This window comes from Psammomys obesus, unplaced genomic scaffold (assembly GCF_907164565.1).
Source record: "Psammomys obesus unplaced genomic scaffold, mPsaObe1.curated_primary_1811, whole genome shotgun sequence".
NCBI classification, from domain to species: Eukaryota; Metazoa; Chordata; class Mammalia; order Rodentia; family Muridae; genus Psammomys; species Psammomys obesus.
Window position 1 is genome coordinate 19,689,021 of NW_026595981.1, and position 20,430 is coordinate 19,709,450.

At 39.9% G+C, this 20,430-nt stretch overlaps 1 protein-coding gene and 1 pseudogene across 1 annotated transcript in view; one reads left to right on the forward strand and one right to left on the reverse strand.

Moving 5' to 3' along the window:
- Spop (speckle type BTB/POZ protein) overlaps positions 1 to 20,430 on the forward strand; it is a 75,928-nt gene that overhangs the window by 35,338 nt on the left and 20,160 nt on the right. Inside the window, exon 2 of the mRNA XM_055620297.1 lies at positions 19,939 to 20,082. Within this exon, the coding sequence (XP_055476272.1) occupies positions 20,005 to 20,082 (78 nt within the window). The 5' untranslated portion in view covers positions 19,939 to 20,004. The remainder of the gene's footprint in view (positions 1 to 19,938; positions 20,083 to 20,430) is intronic.
- On the reverse strand, positions 11,044 to 11,303 carry LOC129686016 (U6 snRNA-associated Sm-like protein LSm5; annotated as a pseudogene).

Below are 20,430 nucleotides of genomic sequence, written 5' to 3' on the forward strand. Positions count from 1 at the left end.
TAGATAGATAGATAGATAGATAGATAGATAGATAGATAGATAGATAGATAGATCTTTAAATCCAGTCATGGTGGCACACTCCTTTAATCCCAGCACTCAGAGGCAGAAGCAGGCAGATCTCTGAGTTAGAGGCTAGCCTGGTCTCATAGTTCCAGGATAGTCAGGACTTCGAAGGGAAACCCTGTCCCAAACCAAAACAAAAAATTGCTAATTTATAGAAAGGTTAGTTTTTGTTTGTTTGTCTTGAGACAGGGTATCTTTATGTATTCCAAGCTGGGTGGAAGCTTTAGTCTGTAACCCTCCCTGACCTCACACTTATCCTCAGGCCTCATCTTTCCTTGTGCTGGGATGACAGGCATGTGCCACCACAGGAATGTATATAGCATTATTGTAAAGTCTTTAAACGATGGAAGTCAGAACGAAAGTTGAATTCAGCTATTTATTAAAATAGGTTTGTTTCTGGCCTGCCATGTGTCAGACACTGTCTAGGTGCAGCAACAAAACACATAAGTCTGCCTTTGTGCAGCTTATTTTTCAGTTAGAGGAAATAGATTATAAAAACTATATACTTTGCTAGATGACTTACTTTATCTAGCATAGGAAAAAAAATGAGGCAGGAGTGAGACTGTTCCTGGAGAGAGGACTGCATTTCAAGGGTGTCTGGGAACCTTCTCAAAGAGATGGCGTCGGCAGTGGTGGGTAGTATGGCCAATAACCTCTTGGGGCCTGGAAACATTAACCAGACAGCACACTGTAAGCACAAAGCCCCGAGGCAGGAATGGGCCTGTGCTGTGAGGATCTACCACAAAGAAAAGTGGAATGGCTTGAACAGCTCAGGAGATGTAGTTGGAGAAGACACCAGAGAGGTGATAGAGCACAGCTTGTGCAGGGCCCTTTGGGCCATTGTACAGACTGTGGCTTTTGCTCAGAGTGAGAGGTAGGGTGATTAAAAAGTTCCTCAACCACAGCAACATTCCACAAAGCAAAACAAAACAAAAACCCAACCAACCAACAACAAAAAAAAACCATAAAAACCCACTCTGTCCTCATTTTGCTTTTTTCAGAAGGTTTGTTTCTTAAAATAATTGGAGTATTAAGTAATAGTTTCTGGGGAATAGTCACACATGTAAGATTTCAATACTTAATGTCAATAGAGGAAACTTCTGAAATACAGATCTTAGGTATTAAAATTAAATTTTAAGCAAAATGATAAGATAACAGGCTGTAGGTATTTATTCTTGTGTGACCCTGCTTTATTACCAAGTTCTCAATCCTGAATCATTTTTGAAAAAAGACAAAGGTGTGTTCTGTGGGAGACCTTTTATTCACTGTTAAATAGTTGAGAGCAGCTAGATATCTATATACCATAATGTCACTTTAACAATGTATGCTTCAAACATTTTTATTATGTATTAGGACACAGAAAAGTACACAAGAGCATGGTGTCCTGGTTAGTATTCTGTTGCTGTGATAAACTGCTCTGACCAAAAGCACCTCACAAATGAAAGGACTTATTTGGCTTATAGCTTGTTGTTTATTATCCAGGAGAGCCAAAGCAGGAGCTCAAAGCAAGGACTCTGGAGGCAAGATCTGAAGCAGAGATCAAGGAGGAACATTGTCCTGGCTTTCTCACCTGGCCTTCTTACCCAGGACCACCTCCCCAAGGGTGGCACAGCCCACAGTGCATGCACTGAGCCCTCCCATGTCTATCATTACTATTAAAAAAACCTCAGTCATGCCCACAGGCTGATCTAGTGGAGACAGTTTCTCAGTTCGCTCTTCCCAGTTGATTCCAGTTTGTATCAAATTGACAAAAACTAACCAGCACATATGGCTTTATAGTTTAAAGATTAAGTATTTTAAAAAGGCAAATAATTACATAACCATCAGTTAAATGCCTAGAAATACATCATTGCCTGCATAAGAAGGACACTCTCAAAAAAAAAAAAAAAAAAGTAAAAAAAAAAAAAGAAGGACACTCTCTATGTCTGGCTAGATCGTAACTTTGAGTTGAAGGCCAGCCCAATCTACAGAAGGAGTTCTAGGACAGCCAGGTGCTATGCAAAGAAACTCTTGTCTTGGGAGAAAATAAAAATGAGTTGATGAGATATATTAACTATCCTAGTTAATTGATCGTTGTATATTATACATAAATATTAAGATACCACATTAAACTTCATAAATGTATAATTCTTTTGTCAATTTAAAAGCTTTTAAATGAAACTTTATTATATTTTAGTTTTGTTTGTGTGTGTGTGTGTGTGTGTGTGTGTGTGTGTGTGTGTACATGCTTGTGCTATAGCAGACGTATAGAGGTCAGAAGATAATCTGGCAACAAGTCATTTCTCTTTGACCTATTGATTCTCTAGAATTGAACTCATGTCATGAGGCCTGGAAGGCAGGTGCCTTTACCCACAGAGTCATTTTGCCAGCCCAATTTCAAGATTTTAAAAAATAAGTTTATTTGCCAAACAGTGGCACTCAAATGTCTTTATATCAGCACCGAATGTCTCTGCGTCTTCTAGCCCTTGCTAGTATTGTCAGGTTCTCTAATTTCTTCTGATGTTTAGGGCCTAAAAATGTTAATTCTGAAATTTTAATTGAAGACAAACCCCAGAAACTTAAGAAAAAGTAAGGAAAGGACTAAAGGTTTCTGCTTCAAGAACCACCCCTATAAACCGGGCATGGTGGCACATGCCTTTCATCTCAGCATGCAAGAAGCAGAGGCAGGTAACTCTCTGTGAGTTAGAGGCCAGCCTATTCTACATAGTGAGTTCCAGGACAGACCCTTTCTCCAGAAGAAGAAGAAAAAAAAATCATACATATTTAGAGAATTTTCATTTGTAAAAGTTGGTTACCTACTGCCTGGAAGTTAGTACTTTAAAGCATTTGTCTTGCTGCCTTTGGGATGTCAGGAGCTGTGTCCCATTCACTACTTCCATTAAAAAAAAAAAAAAAAAGGCTTGAACAGTGGTGCTCACCAAATGTTTGTTGAATAGATTTGATCTAACTGCTGTTCTGTTGATAGAACTTTGTGACATTTTTCTAACTTTTGTTTTATGGTATATGATTAAAGCTGTTTTGCTTTAGCGTCCTGTTTAGGGTGATGTGATGGCCCTTTCTTTTACCAATAGTAACTACATTTGGTTTTACCAAGATCTGTTATAGTCTTGAGGGAAATAATCCCAGTGTGTTACAGTTCATGTGCCACAGTTTAGAGACTTTGAAGACTAACCAGTGATTTATAGAGTGCTTCATTTTCCTATATGAAAGGAAGAATAGGCTCTCCCTTTTCCCTATTTTTGCCTAGGTTCCGTTCCTAGAAGCCCAATTCTTGTTGTAGGATATGTGATAGACTTTTAGAGCAGTTGTGCTGCAGACAGCAGCCAAGATACCAATTTTCAGCAGAAACTTCTTTCTCTCCCTTGTACAATCAATATTAATAACCTGGTCTTCTGTGGGCTCCTTCCTGCTATTTCCTAAAACCATAGGATAAATGACTTTGTTTAAATGTGTCTTGCCTTGGTGTAATTTAGCTACATAGTACCTTGAATAAAGGGATATTTTATACTTTGTAGTAATATTTTCTCAATATTAACACAGGGCAAGTGATATTTCATTTTTGCTTATAAGCAAGAATGTTAGAATCAACTATGGTTTTCTGACTTTCATTTTAAGTGTACTCTTTTTTTTAAATTGTATTCTTTCTGAATAAGAAATAGATCGTTCAGGCTAGAGATGTTAGAATAGTAATTTTGTCTTCTAAGTCCTTTTACCAGTCATTTCATTGTAAATATATCACCTGATTTTTGTGATCCTTTTTCCCTTTTAAGAACAGCCAAAGTAAGACATGTCTGAGACTCAGAGTCTAGGTAAGCTGATTCATCATCTCTATTTCCAGCAGAGATTTCCTACTAGACAAGACAAATTAGAGTTTTCCAACTGATTGGACTTGGTGGGTTTTTCTATAGTTTTATTTATACAATTTAATCTTGAATGGGTAAAGCAGAATAAAATAGACAGAAATATTTCCTATGACTGAAAACCCACATCTTTAGTAAAACCTACTGTTTGATTTTAGTGCATATGGAAGGTAAAACTGAAATCGTATAAGGAAAATGTAAATTTTCTCTTTAATGTGTATGTACTTGTATGTGTAGAAATGTGCAGGTGGAGGGCAGAGGACAGTCTCAGTCATTCTCAGCAGCAGTAGCCATTTCCTGTGAGACAAGGGCCTCTCACTGGCCTGGAGTTAGCAATTAGGATAGTCTGGGATTCCAAGGAGTGCCACCATGCCAAGCTGCAACAACTGAGCCATCTCCCCAGCCCAACCAAAGAAACTTTTTTTTTTTTTACTTCAGTAAAGGCTTTGTCTTAAATATACCTGCTGGGAATTTCCTGGAGCCTTTTAGTCGTATCTTTTCTGGTGACTATTATATACTAGGAAAAGATTATACTTACTAATGGTGGGGGAAGCAATTATGTTTGTATTTGAATTTTTATTTTTTTGAGACATAGTGACACTGTATAGCGCAAGCTGTCCTCAAACTCACTTTCTTCTGCCTCAGCCCTCTCAAAGGCTAGGATTATAGGTGTATGCCAACAGTCCCAGCAAGGTTTAAATTTTTAATCAAGGGTTAATACATGATACGGAAACAGAGTAAGAAGAACTTCTCTGAGGCTTAGGATTACAGTTTACAAAGCAAAAAGCCGTAAGCGGTGCGGTGGCTTTTTTGGTCTGTAAAAGGAGTTAGAATTTTGAGCAATTTGCCTTTTTATATTGTACCTTAGAACTCAGCTCTTTAATGTTGACTTAAAATCTTGCTACCAAATGGCAGCTCTTTTAAAGTATGCTCTCTGTGCTCTGGTTTTCACCTCAAACCCTTATGTATACTTTTTACATAGTTTTACTGGGCAAAAAAAGAGGTATTACTGCATTTTAATCTTTTTGACAAAGGTCATCAGGAACTAAGGACATTCTCTTAAGATAGACATCCTGTCCAGCTTTTCCCTGTTTTGTCTGCCTATGTGTTTTACTTTCCCTTTGACTCAGGAATTTGGAATGAATGCTGGTTTTCCTTTGCTCTGTTGAGTTTATTTAGATCCTTAACATAGTTCAATGCCTGACTAGACTGGCTGTCCATTAAGCTCCCAAGACTCTCCTTATCTACCTCCAACTGCTGGGTTCCCAGTCTAGGTCTCTGGTAACACTTTACCCAAAGAGTCATCTCCTCTGAGTGCTCCCCCTATCTCTTTCTCCCCTCTCCTAGCTCTCTGTTTCATCCCCCCACCATCTCCAACACACACATCCATACAGAATCTCACTTAGTCCTGGCCTCAAACAATGTGACTGAAGATGACCTTTTAACCGTTGGTCATTTCTGCTTCCACTTTCTAAATGCTGAGATTACTGACATGTGCTTTTTTGTTTGTTTGTTTTTTAAGACAGGTTTTCTCTGTGTAATGTAACCCTGACTGTACTAGCTTTGTAGACCAAGCTGGCCTTGTGCTCACAGAGATCTGCCTGTCTCTGCCTCCTGAGTGCTGGGATTAAAAGTGTGTGCCACCTGGACATGTGCTATTATAACCAGTTTATGTGGTGCCGGAATCAAATCCAGAGCTTCATGTATACTAGGCAAGAACTCCAACTGAGCTCCATGCCCAGCCTAGAATTTGGTTTTTCTTAAGAAGGAATTTATATTCTGTGTTTAGTTTTTAGATAAGGCGTCTTGCTTCATTTAATCAGGAGATTATTTAGTTATAACCCTAAAGAAAAATATGATAAGCTCAGCACACATACATACATACACACCACCCCAAACCCACCACACACAACACACACACAAAGAGGCTGGGAAGGTAGCTTTATAGTAGAGTGCTTGTCTATCGTAGTTGGAGGGGTTACTGGGGCTTTTCCTTTCAAAAAGTGTTTCTGAGGAAAATTGAGTTCCCTGATAGGTTGTAGTAGTTAATTCAGAACATAATGTTTGCTTTTGTAGTATGGTAAATGCCCTGGAGCACATGAGCCTTTTCTTTTCCAAGTTATTGAATTTACCACACTCTATATCCCAGTAGTGAGTCTGACTCCTTCCTTTTATGTTTATTCTATGGGCCCCCTATCTGGCCAGTTTTTATTAGCAATAAGTATCTTATGTTTTCTTCCTATAAGACTAGATGATATTATGGGGTTATAGGCAGCTCTCCTTTTTTTGTGAAATGGTTTCAGTTTTTTAATTCCTTGCATGTGGGGGATGGAGAAATGGTTCAGCAGTTAAGAGCACTGGCTGCTCTTCCAGAGGACCTGGGTTCAATTCCAAGTACCCACATGGTAGCTCACAACTGCTATGACTCCAGTTCCAGGGATCCGACACTCTCACATAGAAATGTATACAGGCAAAACACCAATGTACAAAAAATAAAATTTTTATTCTTGTGTGCTAGACACACATACATAGCAATAGAGGTAAATTTTTTTTTAAGTATTCTTTTTGTTGTTTTTGTTTTTTGGTTTTTTTTTGTTTTGTTTTTTGCCTTTTTGAGACAGAGTTTCTTTGTTGTAGCACTGGTTGTCTTCTCTGTAGACCAGGCTGGCCCCGAACTCACAAGAGATCCACCTGCCTTTGCTCCCAGTTGCTGGGATTAAAGCCATGCAGCACCACTGCCCAGCTTAAAAAGTATTCTTAACCTATACTGTGTGTACGTTTGTGTGTAAGTAGGTGCCTGTGGGTGCTGGAGGCTGGGATTCCCCCTCTGGGGCTGGAATCACCGGGGGTTTTGAGGCACACGAACTGGGTACTGGGAAGCAAACTTGGGTCTTCTGTAAGAGCTGTATGGCTCTTAATTGCTGAAACATCTCTTTAGTGTGTTTACTGTGTTTAAGTTTTGGTTCAGCCAGCAAGATGGTTAGTGGTTACAGGCCGTTGTCCCCAAGATTGATGACCCGAGCTGATTCTTAGGAACCACGTGGTAGGAGAGAATCAACTCCCACAGTGTGTCCTGTTCCTGGTATGTGTGCACAACACTCCATACAATGAATGAATCAATCAGTGAGTGAATGAGATTTTTTTTTGTGAGTCAAAACTCCTAGACTTGTTTGATTTGATATTATGATCTTTCCATTCTTTCTTCAACTAGGCCTATAAAACTTTATACAATCTGTGTTTTCTCTCGCATCTTATTTATCTTGTGTGTGGGCACACATGTGGTGAGCCTTGGTAGTATTGGCTAATACTAGGGTCTACTTAACAAGGTAGTTGAATGGAACCTCCTTCCCAGGGCAAGCTTCTGAGTTTGGAGTATAGATGCATTGCTTTTTCCCAGCATATTTTGTGAGTAGAGGTTGATGCCTGTATGACTGTATCAGTAACTCTTAAAGTGGTGGATGGATTTTAGGGGAAGGAAATTACTTCCAGACCCCTAAATTGGCAGTATTTATTTTTTATTTTGCTTTTTTATTTTATTGCTATCTGGAAAAGTTGTATCTAAAGTGAACATTATTTTATATCTTAACCTTTGAGACACCTGCTAGATCTCCTTAGAAACAAGGACAGTTTGTGGTAATGTATAACTTACTGCCATCTGAGGAGGGCAATAAGGCTGTAAACCATACTCTGATGCTTGGAATGAATAGGAACATTCTGCTGTTAACCAATTACATTTGGGGAAAAACTTGACAGTCTTTCATATACCTTCTTGTTCATTGCTAGCTTAACTTGTAAGCATGAATCCTACCAGTCTATTTCTGTAAAACTCTAGCTTATGGTACTGGAGAAGAAGGAAAAAATGTTGCTTATAGGTACTGACTTGTACACTAAATGCCACCTTTGTTTCAGAGTTTTCCACATATACAGTAGTTTGAAAAACAATTTAACTCTTTGAGGTGACACTGAATAAGCTGGTCTTGAGCTCCAATACTCAACTGATTCTTCTGCCTCAGCCTTCCAAGGAACTGAGACTGGAGTTATACACTGCCATGCTTGGGCTTGAACCTTGGTTAGAGACATATTTGGCTATGCCAGAAAAATACTCTACATCTTAGCTTGGTTTAGAAAAACTTGGTTAAGTATCTAGACATAGATGTGTCTACCATTGTACATATTTGTGCACATTTAATTATCAGTTTTTTTATGTTAATTTTAAGGTAATCAAGCTGTGTCAAATAGGAAAATTATAGCTTAAATCTAAATAAATGCTACCTGCCTCAATTTGATTATTTTATTGGAATTTTATTATATAGAATTTAACTTGAAATTTAACTTTGATTTAGACTGGCACCCTGGCAGAAGCACACAGTAGTACTACTTTCTTTCTTTAATGCTACTTTCTCTTTCATAGGTTTTTGTTTTGTTTTGTTTTGTTTTGTTTTGTTTTGTTTTGTTTTATCAATAATGGGCTCTCTGTGTGTAGCCCTGTCTGTCCTGGAAGTCATTATGTGGACCAGGCTGCCCTCAAACTCAGAGATCCACTTGCCCCTGCCTTCAGTAGCCACGTGTAATCCCAGCAGACAGAAAAAGGATCCAGGGACAAGCCGGCTTATTAGGCGAAAAAGAATTGGCAGGCTACTGGATTCAGTGATAGTCCTACCTTAGTAAATGAATGGGAGAGAGATGGAAGATGCCCAACATCAGTTTTGGCCTCTGCACATGTATATATAAAAGCAGGCTCACCTGCACACACACACACGCACCCACTCACGTGAACACACATATATGCTTGCATACCACACATGCATATATATTCACATATATGTATACACACATATATACCTTTATATATACATATATAATAAGCAATTACATATCTATGTAAGGGTATGCCACAGTTTGTATATCTGTACTAACTCTGTAGTTCATGGAGTTTAATTTACCAAGTAGAACACACTAAGGAAAAATATATCCCAAAGATTCTAGCTATTTAACAAGAGGCTGATGGAACAAATATTTATTGAGTGCCTGTCATGTTACCATTGAAGACACAGGGAGATGCTATTCTCCCATGGAACATAAATTCTAGTGGGGAAGAGGAGATACGTGTGGAAATACAAAGCAAGGTAATTTTAGTTACTGTCAATAAAGGAAAAAAGGAAATAGGCTTAGAAGTGAAGACTGCCCCAGAGCTGGTGATCAGTAAGAGGATACCTTAGGATACTACTATTTATGGGACACCTAAATAACAGGAAGGAGTCAGCTATAAAGACCTGATGGAGCCATGCCTCACCTGATGGATACCATGCCTCAGGTATCTAGTCCCAACACTTAGGAGGCCATGGCAAGAAGCTCACAGTGAGATGAAGGCCAGCCTGGGCTACAGAGTGAGACCCTATCTCAACCCCTGTCCTCTATTGGGGGAACATGAGGAGAGAAAGCTCTGTAGGCTGAGGAGAAAGTTCATGTGCTCAGTAGTGATTTGTGCCAATAGAATTAAAGATAAGATAAAGCATATTGATTAAAAAGAACTGCAGGCATTGTTATGAGGCAGAGAGGCCATGGTGGTCAGGACTAGAAGGCTTATTTTACTCAGAACAGTATAAACTGTATGTTGAGGTAGGTCTCTGGGTTCTTTCTCTATTGTTCTCCAGCTTTTTTCTTTCTTTTTTCTTTTTTGAGACAGGATCTCTTATCAAGCCTGGAGCTCACCTATTTGGCAAGACTAGCTAGCTATAGAGTACAGGGATCCGCTTCCTCCTGCCTCCTGAGCACTGGAATTGTGCATGTGTGCTGCCATACTCAGTCTTTATGAAGGTGTGGGGATCTGAACTCAGGTCCTTATGCTTTTTTTAAAAGCCAGCATCAGCCAGGCGTAGTGGCCCAAGCTTTTAATCTCAGCACTTGGGAGGCAGAGGCAGGTGGATCCCTGTAAGTTCGAGACCAGCCTGGTCTACAGAGTGAGTTCCAGGACAGCCAGGACTGTTATACAGAGAGACCCTGTCTCTAAAGACCAAAAAAAAGGGGGGAGGGACAGATTCATAACCCTTGTCCCCTGCCAAGTGCCACCCTAACCTGAGCAGGCAGAGCAAGCCTGAGACAACCCCGCCTGGTGCCACAGGTCCCAGGTAGGCAGACCATGCCCAAGATAATCCCTGCCCTGTGCCAAGACATGGGTGGGGCATAGCACTCCTGAGACAACCCCAGACACCCAAAGGGCCTGGTGGCCACTAACATGAGCAAGCAAGTGGTAAAGAGATGGAAGAGAAAGAGAAACAGAGGATGTGTGCACAATAAAGAGAGACAGAACTGGAGATTCAAGGGTAGCGAGGAACAGCCTGATGTGAGTAGCCAAAGATCCCACCTAAGGCCATGGTGAGGTCCATGGGCCATGTTTAGGTCTGTGGCCCTGCAGCAGCAGGGGTCTGTTACCACCAAAAGCCAGGTGGATGTCTCTGGTCTGGGCTGCCACCTGGGGCCATGTTGGTGTCAGAGGGCTGTGCAAAGCTGGCCTCACCCGTTACCAGCTTCAGAACTCCAGAGAGCTGGCCCTGCAGTGGCCCTGGTAGCAGGAGCATGGAGAGTGGGCCCTGCTCCTTGCCAGCTACAGCATTGGGTGGCATTGCAGCAGGACCAGTGCTGGAGAGCTCACCCTAGTGGTATGGGTGCAGGAGAGCTGGTGAGCTCAGCTACCCCCCAGGCCCAGATTCAGGCTTTGAGGTGGCCCACCCCAACATCTACCCCATCTATGATCTGCTGGAGTGTGTGAAGGGGCTGGTCCTGCAGATCCAAAGCTGTATGACACGGGGTAACAACAGGCTCTCCAAGAGCAGTTCCAGTGAGGATCCAGTATTGATAGTGGAGCAGAAGCCAGAGGCCCCAAACCAGACCAGTGACTCATTGCAAAGAACATTAGCAAGAAGAGATGTGTGGACAAATGGTATACTGTGACACGCTATAGCTTACACAACAAGATTTTCCTTTTCTTTTGGGGAGAGAGCTTGCAAGAGCAGAGGGCAGATATGAAGGGAGATAAGTGGGATTGGGGTGCATGATGTGGTATTCATAAAGAATCCATAAAAAGTTAAATTTTAAACAGCCAGAATCTGGCACAGTATATTTATGCTTTAGGCCCTTCTACTCCAGGAACCAGTGTTATATTATATATTTCCATTAGTAAAATCTGATGTAATTTAAATTTTTTTTCTTCCTGATGTAACTTTAAACTCTGTGACATCTTTCAGCACCATATTGACAAAGTCATATGCTAGAGGTGTACCAACAATTTTTTTATCACAATGTGAGTTGTTGATCCTATACATTTTTCCATAAGCTTTAGCCACAGAACTGCATTGTGTTCATGGTTGCATTGGCTGCCATGGCCATGCTAGAAGTAGCTGGATTTTTGTTGTTGTTGTTTTGTTTTGTTTTTGTTTTTGTTTTTTTTTTCAGCCTCTAGATCCATTTAATATTGCTAAGTTCTTCTGTAAGTACATAGGATACTTTTATGATCAAAACAAAAAAGCAGTAGTCTTACAAGATTGTACAGACTATAAACTGGCTAGACATACAAGAAATCCCATCCTTTGCTGATTGAGATTGTTCTTCAGTACTCTTAGTTTCATTTTAAGAAGTGTCTCTATGTTAAAAAAGAAGAGCCTGTGTTTTTAATATTTCATTAGATTAGACCAAACATACAGAGAGTTTACTTTTAACAGATATTCAAAACTCACTCAAATATTGCAACAAAAGATGTCAATATGACCTGTCCCCAAGATAATGAAAAATTATTACCCACTGGGCTGAATATGCTTGAGTACACTAACAGAAGAAACACATTTCTTTTAGGTCACATTAGCCTCTTGAAAATGAATATACCCAAGTCTTTTATATGTTTTTGCTATTTTTTCTTTTTAATCAACAGTGTTGTTTTTGGCATCTTATATTTTAGAAAATGGAAATGTCTCTCAGGTTTAAAATAGGTATGGCCTTGGAAATTTCCTTTAGAAATTGTACAAGCTGTTAAGAAAGGCAGACTTTAAAGTTCTTAACTGCTCTCTGTCAGAAAGCTCTGTTCCAAGCTCACACTATTCCTAGCTCATTTGTGCTGGGCATTATACATTGTACCACATGGAGGTGCCAATATGCACCTATTTTGGCATACAAAACAAGTTTTATGGTTCAACTTAGTATCTTCATGATAGTATTCCCATCATTTAAAAACTGGTGGATATAAGGTTAACTCAGGTAACATGTATGCAGCATGAATGAGATATGTCTGTGTGAATTGATTTGTTTATTTAATTCTCTGGATGAGTAGCTTAGATTGATGATGAAGGAACGCTTATGAAAAATTAAAGAAGATAATTGCACAAGCTGTCTGCTTTACACTTCCCAGAGATATTGTCTTAGCTCAGCGAATAGCATGCATAAACTATTGGCTGTTCTGTTTACTATTAATGGAATCTGTCTATATCTATCTTGGAAGAATTCTGATTGTATAAGAAGTTAGCCCAAATTAATTATTGACTAACCCTAACCAATTAGCCCACTTGATTTATATTGCTAAAATGAAGGAAATTAGTCAATCTTTCTTCCTTTGTAAAACAAAGACACACTTCATCCTGGCCAGAACCCTCATTTTATTAGATCTGGGATTTGATGTTATAGGCTATGAGTTGGACCAATATTTATAATTTATTCAAAAAAAAAAACAAATTACTGATTGTCATTGCAACACACATCCAATGTTCTTAGTGTTATTTGAAAGCCTGTTTTAGAGATCTGTCAAAAAGGAACAACAAAAATCAGAAAAGTTAACTAACTTAATGTAAGTAGATATTTTTACTGAGTGAATAATGCCTTTGTTTCATGACACTATGCTAGATGGTAAGGGGATGGATACAAAGAACAGATAGAAATTATTTTTAAGTAACTTTAGACTCTACTACAGGCAGCAGGATGTTTATAAGTTTACAAGAAGGCAGGAAGAGATGGTTCAGCTGAAAAGTGAACTGTGTAGACTCAGTTCAAAGCATTGTTTCTACATGATAGCATTAATCTTTTCCCTTCCACAGTTTAACCTTCTAGTTTATATATATATATGATATTTATTGACTTAAATCTCCTTCCAGAAGATGGTTAGTGATTTCAGGGTCTTAGAGTAGTGCTAGGAAGCATCCCATCAGAGGTGAACACAAGCTAGTAACACTGCCTCCAGCATTAGAGTTGAGAGGAAGGTACTGAAGTACATTTTTTTCTGTGTAATTTCCAGAGAGGTCTTTCCTTACAGGTCAGGATTTTATAAAATCGGCAGAAAAATAAATGGTGGTACATAAAGGCATCCTCAATTTAGAGTTGTTAGTGCAATAAAGTTTGGTAAGCTTGGGAAACTCATTTTCTCATTAGAGAACGTGGGTGGGTGGGTGTTAACTTGTTTGAAGCTGTGAACAATATATTTTGGCTCTAGTTGTCTCTTGCAAGGATTCTCAAACTATAGGTCTCTTCTTCCCAAGACTGTTTTTGTTGAGCTTCTGCAGCAGTTGGCATGAAACGCTGTTGAGTTCATGCAGCACCAGGTTACTTTGCTGATGGACGCTTTGCCCATGGTGCCCACTATGAGTGAAATTAATTAGACTTCTGTTATCCCAGCCAATTTTCCTCCCAGCAGGTTATATGGTTAGAGCTGAGATCGAGTCTCCAATTCTCTTAGGTGCTGGGTTGGACATTTAAATGAGTGGTGTTTTATTTTATTTTCTCAAAAAAAAAAAAAAAAAAAAGGAAAAATGGCCAAGACCAAAATAATATTTCTTTTTAAAAACATTTTTATTTTAATTTTTTAAATAAAATCACTTTGTTGTAATAAACTAATAAAAACATCATGCTGCTAGATTAAAGTAGGTATTCAAACAAACACTTGCCCAATCCTAACAAAATAGCATTTCTTTCTCATAATGGAGTAATATTCAGTGGAAAGAAACTAGAGAATTAATAAAATGTCCTTCGAAAAAAATATTTTTTCTGGACTTTTTTTTTTTAATTTGTATTTGTTGAAATGATAGGTATTGAGCCTGGGGCTAAGAAAGCTCTCTGCTACTCAGTACAGTCCCAGCCCTGCAGATAGTTGCTTGTTAGATGAATTTGAAGGTTAAAAAGCAAAATAACTTCAAAATCAGCTTAGATCAGTATTTTGTGAGGACTCGATGTAGAGTGTAGCCTCCAACACACGCCTCATGAGCCAGGTTTTAAGCTCTTAACGCACATGTAAAATTCACATCTTCTTAGCTGGGCTGCCCCGAAGCAGGAAATCGGAAGCTTCATTCTCGGCAGCAGTGATAACTGGGATGTGTAAACTGCCTAAGGGATATTACTTGTTCCTAGACAAACGAGTCTGTGAGACTGGTCCTCACAACCCGTGCAAGTCTGCACAAGCCAATGAATGCAGTGGTTTGAAAGGTTAAAGGAAGCAGCGTGCCATGTTTATAAGACAGTTAACTTCATCTGTGACAGCGAATGATGCTTTCGTTACGAATACTTCTAGGGTAGTGTTTATGACCAGTGGAACATTTAATTATGTTTATAAGTATATTTATTCTGGGTAGTATAAATATATCTTATTAACCCTGCCAGTGATATTTTAAGCAAATATTTGTGTGTTGAATTACTTTTGATTTCTTTTTCTTTTCTGTTATTTATTTATAGCATTTTCTACCAGGATTTGTGGAAGACTGGAAAAATACTCGGGAGACAGCTCAGTCAGTAAACATGCATGTAATCATGAGGGTCTGAGTTCTGCTCCCTAGCACCCATGAAAAGCCAGCACTGGGGAGGCAGAGACTGGACGTTTCCTGGAGAGCTAGCCTAGTTGAATCTCTTGAGTTCTAGTTTCAGGGAGAAATCCTATCTTAAAAAGTAAGGTGGAGAGCCATCGATGGTACCCTTTATCACCTTCTGGCACAAAGGCGCGCGCGCGCACACACACACACAGACACACACACACACACACACGTAAAATATAATAGTTCAGCCACGTAATGCTGAAGCACACCTTTAATCCCAGCACTTGGGAGGCCATGGCAGGCGGATCTCTGTGAGTTCCAGGTCAGCCTGGTCTACAAAGTAAGTTCCAGGACAGTGAGAGCTACACACAGAGAAACTACCTCAAAAAAGAAACAGAATAGCTCAGAGAATTATAGCAAAGAGGCAAAGAAAATTCATGAAATTTAAACTGATGTAGATTGAATGCATCATTATATATAAAACAAAGCTTTTAGAACAGGAATATATATACAGTGTCATTTTAAGAGATGAGTCAAAAATTTTGTCATAGAACATTTAAGTAGCATATTGGTGAGATAGCTCAAGAGGGTAAGTACTTACTTACCATGCAAACCTGACTGCCTGAGTTCAATCCCTGAAATCCATGTAAAATGGAGAAGAGAAAACTGACTTTAAAGAGTTGTCCTCTAACTTCCACATACATAGCATGCATGTGCTCACACACATATACTCATTTTTGCACACACACACATAATACACTATCATCATCATCATCATTTTTAAAATTACTTAAGCCAAACAGTTTAAAGAATAGTAGGTACTCAAGCAGCTGTTATCTCTAACAGATTTGTATCATTTTATTTGCTTCCTATCATCCTAATTTTAAAGCAAACATTGGAGGGCCTGGAGAGATGGCTCAGTGGTTAGTAGCACAGGATGCTTTTCCAGAGGATCTGGGTTCAATTCCCAGCACCCACATAGCAACTCATAACTGTTGTAACTCCAGTCCCAGGGGATCTGGTTTCCTCTTCAGGTCTTCTTGGGCACCAGCCACATATATGTGCACAATAGGCAAAAATTCCTATATACACAAAATAAAAATAAAAATAAATCTTTAAGAACAAAAACATGAGAGACAAAATGTCTTCTATTATTTTCAAATCTCATTTTCTCTGGTAACTTGTCATGTTTTTGTTATTTTTGTTTTCTTCTACAACGTGCTTTAATCTCTACTAGTGCTTACATTTACAGAAATAATATACTACACTTGTCTTTTCATTTGTTTGTTTGATTGATCAGTTTACAGCCTGACTGAAGCTCCCTCCTTCCTCTCCTCCCAGTCTCACCCTTATACCCCTTCACTTCCTTCCCTTTCTTCTCAGAGAAGAGGAGGCCCCCTATGGGAACCAACCCACCCTGGCATATCAAAGCACAGCAGACCTAAGTGCATCATCTCCCATTGAGGCCAGACAGGGCAGCCCAGCTAGAGAGTAGGACCTATCTCTTTCAAACACTTTTTTGGCACTCTGTTTGATAACCATGGTGTTACAGATCTAGTTGTTAAATCTTAAAAGAGTTTTCCATTATGTGGAAATAACTCAGTTTACTCACCTGTTCCTTACTAAAGGGTTTTTAGTTAGTTTCTGCCTTTTTACTGTGTCACATTGGCACTCTACCATGTCTTGTGCGTAGTGTAGAATTTCTCTAGGGCAGTGGCTGTCATTGTGGTTCCAGGGCTAGCAAAGCAGGGTCACCTGGGACCTTGCTAGAAATGCAGTCTCTTGGGCCCATTCCAAACTGCTAAGTCAGAAGCTTGGGGGTACTATAAACATGCTTCTTAAGAGGTAATTCTGTTGCCTTTCAAACCTGGCAATCCCTGCTGCAGTGTGCATTCTGTTCAAAGTGGGAGTACTAAATTCTGTGGCATGTGTACTTTAAACTTTGCTAGATATGACCAGATTCCTACACACATAATATAATTTGGTTCCTCTGCCTCCCAAGTGCTGGCATTAAAGGTGTGTGCCACCATCGCCTGTCAAGTATGCTTCTTGACTCACTGTCTCACCAAGAGTTTGAGAGAGTCTCTGTGGCTGTCCTATATCTCTGCAACTTTGCATCCTTGGACCTACATTTGTTTGTCTGTCTGTTTGTTTGTTTGTTTGTTTGTTTGTTTGTTTGTTTGTTTTGAGAGACAGGGTCTCATTGTTCATCCCTGGCTGGCCTAGAACTCTTTATGTAGACTACACTAGCCTTGAACTCACAAAGATCTGCTGCTTCTGACTCCCGTTTGGAGATACAGGCGTATAGTAGCGCACATGTCCTAACTTACATTTTTAATAATTTTTAATTTTTATTATTAATTTATTTTTTATTAATTACAATTTATTCACTTTGTATCCCAGCTGTAGCTCCCTCCCTCGTCCCCTTCCAGTCCCATCCTCCCTCCCTCTTCTCCTCCCTTGCTCCTCCCCCAGTCCACTGATAGGGGTGGTCCTCCACCCCTATCTTCCATCTGACCCTAGCCTATCAGGTCTTATCAGGCTTTTTTTAACAATTTTATTACACTTATTTGCTCTATTTTGTAGAAATGCCATGCCTATACTACAGCACACATGTGGGCTGAGGATGTCATGTAGGACTTGGTTCTTTCCTTCTACCTTGTGTAGTCTAGGGCTTAAATCAGGTCAGTAGGCTTGGTGGCATGCTCCTTTATCTGCCAAACCATCATAGTGGTCCATGACTTAATTTTTTAAAAATAATTTGAGTTGGATTTCATTTACTAGTAGTGCATCCCATCAAAATGTATGGCAGCTGTTTGAAAGGGGTTTGGGGCCATGAGAGAAGTGTAAGTTAAAGGGACTTGGGAATGTGTGCTGACAGAAATTTGATACTGTTGAAAGGATTATAACTGTCCTAAGAATGTATATTAAGAATTTAACCATGTGGAGTAACAAAGAAAGTCCAATAAAAAAAAATTGAGGGCCAGATGTGGTAGCATACACCTTTTTTTTTTTTTTTTAAGATTTATTTATTTATTATGTATACAGTGTTCTGCCTGCAGTCCAGAAGAGGGAACCAGATCTCATTATAGATGGTTATGAGCCAGCATGTGGTTGCTGGGAATTGAACTTAGGACCTCTGGAAGAGCAGCCAGTACTCTTAACCTTAACCTCTCTAGCCCTGGCACACACTGTTAATACCAGTACTGGGAGGGCAGAGGCAGGTAAGGTAGATCTCTGAATTCCAGGCATTCTGATCTATATAGAGAGTTCCAGACCAGCCAAAGCTACATAATAGAGAAACTTTATCTAAAAAGAAATAGAAATTGAGATTGAGGTGATTAGCAGAAAAAGCAAAAAAAAAAAATCTAGAGAGTCGGGTGAAATTTTTGACTTGGTGTTACAGAGAAAGGAACATATCTAAAGGAAGTGTAAAGACATTGCCCTTTAAGAGAGCAGCTGGCAGAGGAGTGGAACAGAAGGCTGTTCTGAAGTTTGCAGTGAAGCACAGGAGACCAGAAAAATTGGAGGGTAGGCTACCAAGGTCATTTGTGTAGAGCATTTGTGTCCTAAGGGAAGGTTCTGGTGGCAAGGAGGTATCTAGTAGTAACTGTGCTGACTCTTTGTTAAGTAGCCTTTTCAGAAATGTGCTTTAATATATCCTTTGATTAGGTTTGTCTCTTTTTGTTGTTGTTGTTGTGTTGTTTCACTCTGTAGCACATGTTGACTTGATCCTGGCTGTGTAGACTAGGTTGGCCTCAAATTCAAGTGATCCACCATCTATTTCTAGAGTGCTGGGATGGAAGATAGTGTGTGCCACCCTGCCCAGCAGTTTTTTAAAGATGATGTTGAGTATTATGCAGATGGGTATTTTATTTATTTATTCAGTTCATTCATTTATTTGAGACAGGGTCTCATGTATCCCTGGCTGGCCTAGAACTTGTTGTGCAGGCCTCACATTCACAGATTCACCTATGTCTGCCTCCTATGTGCTGGGATTAGAGGTGTAAGCCACTATGCCTAGACAATAATGTAATTTTACCTATGAGACTACATGGTCTTCTCTGAAGTTAAATCAGGATAGAACATTTCAGACAGGCCACAAAGTTTCCAGTCTCTTAGAAGATGAAACAAATAATAGGATAGTAGGGGGAAGGAGACTGGGAAGAGTGGAGGGAGGGGAAACTATAGTTGGGATGTATTATTTGAGAGAAGAATTTAAAAGTTGAGATTAACATTAAAGTAATCCTATTTGACCTGAATAAGAATTAAGCATCCTCCCTAGGGTCCCCCTTGTTACTTAGTTTTTTTCGGTCTGGATTGTAGGTCTGATTTTCCTGTATTATATAGCTAATACCCACTTAGAAGTGAATATATATCCATGTGTGTCTTTCTGGGTCTGGGTTACCTCACTTAGGGTGAACTTTTCCAGGTCTATCCATTTTCCTGCAAATTTCATGATGTCCTTGTTTTAAATAGCTGAATAGTATTCCATTGTGTAGATGTACCACAGTTTCTTTATCCATTCTTCAGCTGAGGGACATCTGGGTTGCTTCCAGATTCTGGCTCTTATGAATGAAGCTGCTATGAACATAGTTGTTGTATGGTGGAGCACTGGAAGCAATTGAAAGAGAGAACAGGATGTTCACCTACCACAAATGTCTTCTGAAAGATTCCACCCAGCAGGGATCAAAGCAGATGCTGAGACTCACAGCCAGACTTTGGGCAGAGCATCCAGAGTCTTATGGAAAAATGGGGGGATAGAAGGACTCAGAGGAGACAGGAACTCCCCAACAGAGGCAACAAATCTGGGCCCAGGAGGCCTGCGGAGACTGTTGTACCAACCGAGGACCATGTATGGAGAGGATCTAGGGCCCCTGCTCAGATGTAGCTGATAGGCAGCTCAGGCACCATGTGGGTGGCCTAATAAGGGAACAGGAGCTGTCTCTGACACGGACTCTGTTGCCTCTCTTCAATCACTTCCCTCTGGTACAGAGGAAGAGGATGCAGGCAGTCCTGATGAGGCTTGATAGGCTGGGGTCAGTTGGTAGGAGAGGAGGGTTCCTTCTTTCTGAGGAGTTGGGGAGGGGAAGGAGGAAAGAGGGAGGGAGGGTAGAATCAGGAAGGGCCTATGATCGGGATGTAAAGTGAATAAATTTTTAAAAATTTAAAAATATTAAAGTAATCCATTCTAAAATAAAGTCTAATAAATCTTTTTAATTATTGGGTCTTACCAGGGTGAAGAAAAACCAGAAATCTTTGCCTCCTGACTTTGGAAACCCAGTTTAACCTTCAAACTGGCGATGTCAAGGGTTCCAAGTCCTCCACCTCCGGCAGAAATGTCGAGTGGTCCCGTGGCTGAGAGCTGGTGCTATACACAGGTAAGTTTGTGTTTTCACTAGTGGTAAAAGCAACATAATCACTTTCTAACTCTTGAGTTTCCTAGTTTCTTTGGGGCATATCTGCCAAAGAGCACAAGATGAGGTCCTTTTTAGCCTTGCATTTCTTGTTTTTCTGACATACAATCTGAATTCCCAAGGGTAGTGCTTTTCTATGGTGGTTTCAGGGGGACTCTTTGGCCGGATCTTTTATGTCCTCCTTGATAGGGTGTCCTAAGCTCAGAACAATGCTTAGATTCCTGGCCCTAGGGATGGCATCAGCATCTCAGTTATGGGCTTTTTAAGGGCCACGGAGCTTTAACATTCCCTACCTACCCTGTCCATCTGTTG